The 8,610-nt window shown below is 40.7% G+C and overlaps 1 protein-coding gene across 1 annotated transcript; it reads right to left on the bottom strand.

The window, feature by feature from the left end:
- Positions 1–533: 533 nt before the first annotated feature.
- On the bottom strand, positions 534–6,800 carry prph (peripherin). The gene is made up of 9 exons (XM_070847814.1): positions 6,200–6,800; positions 4,501–4,561; positions 3,929–4,024; positions 2,801–2,965; positions 2,577–2,702; positions 2,260–2,480; positions 1,793–1,845; positions 1,243–1,316; positions 534–1,132 (listed from the first exon to the last, which is right to left on the bottom strand). The coding sequence occupies exons 1-9, from the start codon at positions 6,745–6,747 to the stop codon at positions 1,058–1,060; spliced, it is 1,419 nt and encodes a 472-aa protein (XP_070703915.1). The 5' UTR covers positions 6,748–6,800; the 3' UTR covers positions 534–1,057.
- Between the last annotated feature and the right edge of the window lie 1,810 nt (positions 6,801–8,610).

The raw sequence follows: 8,610 nt of genomic DNA, 5'->3' as shown, positions 1-8,610 counted from the left end.
TTCTACAATTGAACTGTCAGTGTTTATGTTGGCTTTGCCAAGCCTGCTTTAGCAAAACTACCACTTATCCATGAACTATTTCCACCATTCATCCATTACGGTTGCTATTTTAACCATTTGTCTATTACTATTACAAATTTTAACCATTTATCTATTACTTTTAGTTAAAGTGCACCTATTATATATATTTTATGACATTGAGTGACTAACACTAAAACCTATTTCTTCAAAACAAAAGTACAAGATGTTCCCGGATATAAAGTTCAGAAAATAAGCTGCAAACCCTGGCTTACAATACTTATAGAAAAAGAGAATTGGTGTAAATGAAAAAAACACACTCTTTTAACACATTCAGAATGAATTAAGCGCAACACAGATTTGCTCCAATTAAGTTTATTTGCATTTACATATTCATTCATCAGCCGTGCTACATACACAGCATTGCAAAGCACATTCAGCAAGTCCTCTCAGTTGCGACTGACATATTTTCAGCGTTTACATTTCCTCCGTGTTACATGTTTATGTGGTTTGTTGGTTTGCACAATAAGAGGACAGCAAAGCTTCTAAAACAAATGCAAACAGGTTAATTTGCTCTCGGTTTGTCTTTTAAGGTGTATTGACCAAAGGGCAGTGTCTGAAGTTCTGTTAGTAAGTCATATCTACGACACAAGCTATGAAATTCTGCATTATTAACCTTTCTATTTTAGCCTGTAGTTCAACGCTTTGATACAAATGTGTGGTCGTCTAAGGTTTCTATGGGATTGCACTGTAAATCAAGGCCTCAAGTGGTATGTTAATAAAGTGGTGTTGCTTAGCCCTACACATGACACAAGTAGCAAAAGTTGGGTAGCTTAAATAGCACCAAAGTGACACTGTCTAAAGGGATTCATTCAACATTGCACCTATACTGGCAGACTCTTTGCTAGACAGTGAAACACATAACGAGTGAGAATGAGGACTATATGGACCAGAGTTAGCTTTTTTTTTTCTTCTGTTTTTATGTATTTCTTTCTTTACTCATGGCTCTGACCTTCACATTTTCTAATAATTTTCTAGTCTACTCGTCCTTGTCATCCTGGTCGGCTCTATCAGTGCGGGTTGAGTCTTTCTCCCTCCTGGACTCCTTCACCACCTGATGGAAAAGAAACACATTGGTTTGAATTCACTGTCATGTTATAAGTCAAGCTACTTTACTGTGCTTTTGCTTTAGGTGGTGTCATTTTTTTGTCTAAATCATTGTACCTCTCCATCTCTGGTCTCAACTGTCTTTATCACCACGGTCCTCTTGCTCAGGTTGTCTGGAGTTTGGTCATAGTCTGTGAAAAATCAGATTAAAGTGCTGCTGAGGTTTTTACATTCAGACACATTTGCATTCACAAAATAAGAATTTTTTACAATCATGTCAAAGGTAGAATTTTAGTTTAGCACCATCGTCATTTGGAGTGCTCAAAGTGCTTTTGCATTACATCTACTTTTCACACATCCAGCTATGCTTCAAGAGCAAGTTGGGACAATTTACTATGCAGACTTGGAGGAGCCAGGAATCAAACCGCCAATCCCCTAATTGATGAACAACCCACTCTACCACTGAGCCACAGTTGCTCCACATTTCTGTATTAAATAATATGGAGGATGTTGCTCAAAACTTTGAACTGGAAATGAAAATGGGTAATTCCAGAGCTGGTGGATTCATAACTCTATAACTGAAAGGTAAAATAGATCCCAGACATGTTTATTATAATTCATCTATATTGTATTATATTTGATCTTGGAAAAAGAGCTGTGGCTTTACCGCGGTCAACATGGTGATTGCTCATGCCAATGTTGAGGACGGGAACAGTGATCCTAAACAGAGAAAATGAAATATAGGTGTTAATCTGTAATGAAAAGTTATTTGCTTTACTTAAGGTTAGACTTGCATATCAATAACTCTGAAGGTTGTGATTGACATAGAAGGTGAGTTATAGCACAAGAAACTTCACAGTAGGTGCATTACTAGCAGTTTTTATGCACCTATCTGGCATGTTTTTGTTTTAATTTGGAATTTTTCTTAAATTTGTTTTTTGTTTTAATTTTGAAACTGGATTATGTGGGGGACAGTGACATCAACAGCACACAGAAATAGTTCAGGTTTTAGCTGTGAGGTGACAGACATTCAACATGCTGCCAATCTTTCCTCTTATTGGGAGAGAAAGCCACGGTGATAAAAGAAAGAAATCCTGCTAAAATGCAGACCTGAGTCTGTATATTCTGCCTCACCTGCTCTCCTCCCCCTCCAGCAGTTTACGGTAAGTAGCAATCTCAATGTCCAGCGCCATTTTGACATTGAGCAGGTCTTGGTACTCCCGAAGGTGACGAGCCATCTCCTCCTTCAGGTGGCGGATTTCATCCTCCAGCCTGCCTACGTTGTCCTGGTAATTTCCAATCTCATTGCCAAACTGGTCCTCCATTTCACGCATTTGCCGCAGCAGCGCCTCATTCTGCAAAACATGGTAGCACATACAGTGCAATAAGGCGGTGTAATATGTATACTGGTAAATTATAGATCACTACAGACAGATGACAGTTGGCCTCACCGTGTTCTTCAGTGCATCTACTTCACAGTTGAGAGCCTGAATCTGCCTCCTGGACTCGTTGGCATCCTGCTTGGCCTGCCTCAGGGCATCAGTGTTGCGCTTTGCAGACTCAGTCAAATCAACAAACTGCAAGAACAAAAGATGAAGTGAGAGGAGAATGAATGAAAGTGTTTGTACTGTATGTTCATGTTTTCATGTTCATGTCGGTGTGTCTCTCTGCTTACCTTGGACTTGTACCACTCCTCAGATTCCTGCATGTTCTTCATGGCGATGTTCTCATACTGGGCCCTGATTTCTCTCAGAGCTCCAGTTAAGTCGGGCCTGGAGCTGCTGTCCACCTCCATCTTCAGCTGCTGGGTCTGGACGCTCACTTGCACATCCTGGATTTCCTGATGATATCAACATGTGGACAAATGGTAAGAAAATATGTTGTGAGAAACACAAAACTGTTACATCAAGAGCTTGAAAGAGCAACATTTATTTAGATGTAAGGAGCCAGTTAAACCCCGTTGATCTCACCATCAGTACTGTCCAGGGATCAGATTTGGGACCCCTACTTTTTTCTGTAATCACCTAACATTGCATTTCATCCAACTCAAACCATTATTTTTTTATTATCTTATTGTAACCTATTTTCTCCCTTCTACTGTCCCATTTCCTTAATATGCTTTCCTCTTAATTATTTATTATTGGTTGTCTCTTGTATATGCATATCTTATAGATGTATGTACTGGGAGAGCTACAAAAGAATGAACCCTTATGGATAAATAAAGTTGCCTGAATCTGAAAATAAATCCTTCTGAAACTCTTTATATTGCCACCTGTTCTCGCAGACAGTCTCCCAGCAAGACACATTTTCAAAACATATCTCAACTGACATGTTTTTAATGTTTACTCTCTAAATATAACATAATGCAAAGTTGTCAAACTTTGTCAAGTGCTGATGGCCACTGCCTACTCATCTTTTGATGTAAAAAAAAAATAAAAGGATAAAATCATATCATATCATATCAAAGTTACAGTTATTGAAGACAATAAGTATGTACAATTTACATTTAAATCAATTGTAGAAAATAACATGAAGCATGTGAGTCCAGAACATAATATTACTCTGCAGCATCTTTAGCACTATTGATCAGCTAATCACTGGGATGATCTCATTGCAGAATAATGTCTACAATCATTTAATCTACTAATTTATCACAAACACTTTTCAGTCAGTCACTTGGGATATATATGCCAATACAAAAAGAGTTTTACCATCATAGGTCTTTAGATAACATATTGTGATAGGTGATTCTTTCATCTATGCGAGCACAATGGAGAAATATAAATGCGGCCGCATCACTTACTTCATCATGGAGCTTCTTAAGGAATTCAATCTCATCCATCAGAGACTCAATCTTCCTCTCCAGCTCCAGACGGGACAATGTGGCATCATCCACATCCTAGTTTTTATACAAAACAAACATATGTTACCAAAACATCTCATCACCATGATCTTTTATGTATATATTTCATCTATATTATGACATTGACCTATTTCAAGGCTTCAAGTTTTCTTTAATGCATTTAAATATTTTGAGCTATGATGTCGTACAAAGAATTTGTACATAGAAATGTAAACTCCAATTTATAATTCCCAGGGATTTTTATGATAAAAAAAACAAAACAATACAGCTTAATATGGAGAGTCATTGTAGGAGTCAGCGGAAGTGTTTTACTTGTATACATCATTTGCAGGCTTAGAGAGAAAATGTATATGCAGTAGTCCAGATCAATGACATTTTAGAAATCTGCCTTGTCATATTACTGTGACACTGTTGCTGAGGTGTTGGAAGTGGAACAAAGCTGTCCATTTTGACCTGTTATCTGAGCCTGAGGACATTGTTATCAATCATGGTCCAGTGAGCTGAGTGTTTACCTTGCGGAAGGCGACCAGGTTATTCTCAGCATCTGCCCTCTTCTGGGCTTCTTCCTCCAACCTTGAGGACAAACAGCAAGACAAAATATTTCAAACAATGTGCAGATTTCCTTTCAAGAATGCCATTTTTGGTTTCTTTGTTTTTTTTACAAAAGGGGGAGTGGAGGAGAAGGTGATGGATTTGTCCAGGAACCCCCTCTCTGTCTGAGGTTGCACCAGGGCATCAGCTGGCAAAAAGCTTTCTGGATCAATTTGTTAATTCACTGTCCTGTAAAAAGGTTTACGGAGAGCACCCAGTGGGATCAGCAGCTGCTCCTTTCAATTAATGCGGTTTCTCTACGGTTCAATAAGGTCATCTGCACACACTTAATAAGGTTATGTACACACACTTCCGGGCATTTTAATATTGGCAAGTATACAGAAACTGTGGAAATTACATAATGGGAGTTTAAAGGGGAGACATAGAAAATATGCAGTGTTATGATGAAGTATGAAATATGAGGTGTTTCTGTCTTCAACCAAGACATAATTTAATGCTCCTGCAAAAAAGAGCAAAAGTTCACAATGCTCTAACAAATCAGTTACACTTCCTGACTGAAAGTGTCTGCGTGGTCGATGTCAGGATGTGAACGTGAATCCATCTGTCCCGTCAGACAGAAATCATGTCTGGTCGGGACATAAAGTAGATTAGTGGGGAAAGCATCACATAGTGGGCCCTGCTTCCTAATCTTTAATTCATGCTGTGTTACAGGGGTCCTTTTGTCCTAATGGGGTCTCTGGCATCATCCCATCAGCACAGAGGGACACTGAAAACACACCTAATGGAGTCATTGAGTCACATTGATTTTTCCTGATGCTATTCTCACCACGCCTGATATCCAACCTCTCTTCCTCTGGTCCCATTTCCACTCTCTTTCCCTCCCTCTCCCCTCCCCACTCCTCAGCCAACCCCACCCTGTGTCTGGTCCCGTCCTTTCTCCTCGTGTCGCTTACATAATTGTGCATAATTTCTAGAAGTATTTGCATTATTTAAGGGAATCATTCATCCCCAAACACTTTGCTAAATAATTTGGTTCTATAAGTTCTGTGTCATAATTTTCTTCTCCTTGTTTTATGTTGAATTCTGCTAGTTCACAAGACATAAAATAAACATATATATTCATATGTAGGGGAAATCTCAAGCACAAGATGCAGGGCAGCGTCCTGTATCATGCTGCCGCTCTGTGGTGTCCAGTCTGCCAAAGTGCCACGCCCTACACCACCATCGTTACTGGACCCAAGTAGAAAACAGGGACCATGAAAGATTAAACTGGACCATATTTGACAGTGTCAGTGAACGATGGGATGGTGGCATTGGTGGTGAGTAGCAATCTACACCCATCAGCTGTACATATATAACAACAAGAGGGAAATATTGGAATGAGGAAAGGGGAGAGAAAACTGTTGACTGTGGACAATATGGTTTTTTTGAACAGGCTGCAGCTTTCTCTGGAGCCACATGTTCTATAATGGTATCTCATTTATTATTTTCTTGAGACAATCCCTCATACTGTACCATCTATCTATCTATCTATCTATCTATCTATCTATCTATCTATCTATCTATCTATCTATCTATCTATCTATCTATCTATCTATCTATCTATCTATCTATCTATCTATCTGATCTCATGTCTTCATGGATCACACTTTTACCAACCTCTGCTTGAGCAGGCCCAGGTCCTCAGCCAGGTTGTCCCTCTCCAGTAGATACTGGTCCCTCTCCTTTCCGATGGCATCCATTTGGCGCCTCATCTCCCTCAGCTCATCCTGGAAGATCTCAGAGGCGCGGTTGGGCTGACCTTGCTGCTGCTGGCCCTTGTACTGGTTGAGCTCCTGCTGCAGTGCACCATTCTGCTGCTCCAGGTAACGCACCTTCTCGATGAAGCTGGCAAAGCGGTCGTTGAGTTCCTGCAGCTCGGCCTTCTCGTTGCTGCGGGTGGTCAGGAACTCCTGGTTGATGGCTTCAGCCAGGGTGAAGTCCACCTTGTCGTAGGAGAGGCGAGGAGGCTGGGTGGTGGAGCGGGAACGCTGTTGGTGGTAGGTGGTGGCGCGGGATTGAACCACAGGTGACATTGAGCGCATGTAGCGCCCCCCAGAAATGGGCATACGGGAGGACACAGGGGAGTAAGAGGACATGGAGATGGTTTGTGGGCCTCCAAAGGTGCGCCTGTAGGAAGTAGAGGTATGCGCTGAAGAGTGGCTCATGGTTGGTCTTGTTCTGTTCTCTTCAAAAAGATGTAGAGCTGGTGGCTTGGAGATGCTTGTGAGGCAACAGGACATCAGACTGAAGAGTGCTGGGGGTTTTTATGCACACAAGCTGGCTATCCCATCATCCTCCCCCTCCCTCGGTTCTCCTCACCCCACCCACAGGAACCCTTCCTTTCTCAATCACTCATCAGCATACAAGCTTTGGCCACTCCCTACCCCTCAGAGGTAGGCGCAGCTTCTCTCTGTGCTTTCACCAGCGCTCTGTCTTACTCTCTGTCTCGACTATTCCACCCTTTTAACCAGAGCACCTGGCAGGGGGCCAGACTGGCTTCCACATTACTGCTTTGATTACTAAAGATGTCTCCTCTCGCTCAGCCCCTCCTCGCCTCAGATTCATGCCCTCGTTGACACTTACTCAGTCAGTCAGGTTTGATTGTTGTATCTGCACATCAGTCCTATATATGTATTTTCACCTTAAAAACCCAATACAGCTAATTTGCACATGCAATATTCTTCACTTAACTATCAAACGTGTGCGTCAAGGATTCTGTTACCTGGTTTTCAATAAGAAAATGTGCAATTGTGGCCTAAATTGAATCACATGCATACATTGATTTGATTCTTTTTTCCCCCTCCATCTGTCTCGCTTCCTCTCTCCTCTGTGTCTCTCTGTCTCTCTCCTTTTACAGTAATGGAATACTTTATTGATATTCTGGGCATCTGGGGGAGAGCGATGACTCTGCAGTTATTCTATCCTTTTGAAACGCACTAGATCCAGTAATCCCTGCTAGGGTAAGAGTTGTCAAATAACTCTGCCGGTATTTCTAGTGAACAATTGGTGTTCAGGACTTAAAGATGACAGAGATCAAAGAACAGAGGATATTCTTATATTATCTCCAGAGACTTGATGATTTACCCAACATAAAACGCAAGGACTGGAAGATTTACTGCAAAGTTATTTTTTTCATTGGTGAAATGAAGCAAGAGTGACATAGGAGGAAAACAAGAAACATGCAGACATACAGACAAAAACATCAAGCAGTTACAATGTATATATGATCACAGAGATTAGATTAGATTACATTAGGATATTTGTGGGTAATGTTGTGTGTGTAGATGTTTGTATGAGAGACAGTGAAATATGATGTTACCATTATCATTAATAATGACAGTAGTAATGGCAACAGTAACGTTATAACAATAATATTGTAATAATCTTTGTATACATTAAAATAGGAGATAATAATAAGTGGTGCAGTGATTGAAATTAGGATATATTCAGACAGCAATGAGGAGTGAGGCCACCAGAGGGGCGAACAACCTCATGATATGAGGTTTTGCAGTTTTACATTACTAAATCACAAACTGACTTACTGACTGACTTTAACTGAAAATGACACAGCAAACATGCAGCAAAATCCATGAACACAATATACAAATATATATCACAGCTTCGAATGCTGGAAAAAACTATAAAATCAATGTAATGTTTAATGCCATATTCTGTGAGGCAGTACTTTTGGATCTTTCTGAAGACTCTGTGCGTGTGTGTGTGTGTGTGTGTGTGCGCGCGCACATGTGTGTGTGTCCCGTCTATAGACATTTTAATTGAGGTCTGCAGACAAGCAACCAATCTCATATGAAGGTGACGTAATTCTGAGCATGCTCTGTGGCGACTGGGTGTGGCGCTCTCTTCCCTTTGTGTCCCCTGTGTCCATTTAGGCCCTTATATCCAACGTAATACACAACCACATATGACATCTGTCATATTTGTTTCTCCTTCAAACACACACACACACTGTTGCACGCCAATCTGCAGCATTTAGTTTAATCTTTACTCAGCACTTTCTCTGATTAGAT

This window comes from Pempheris klunzingeri, chromosome 2 (genome assembly GCF_042242105.1).
Source record: "Pempheris klunzingeri isolate RE-2024b chromosome 2, fPemKlu1.hap1, whole genome shotgun sequence".
In the NCBI taxonomy this organism is placed as follows: domain Eukaryota; kingdom Metazoa; phylum Chordata; class Actinopteri; order Acropomatiformes; family Pempheridae; genus Pempheris; species Pempheris klunzingeri.
This window is presented reverse-complemented; position numbering and strand designations above follow the sequence as displayed.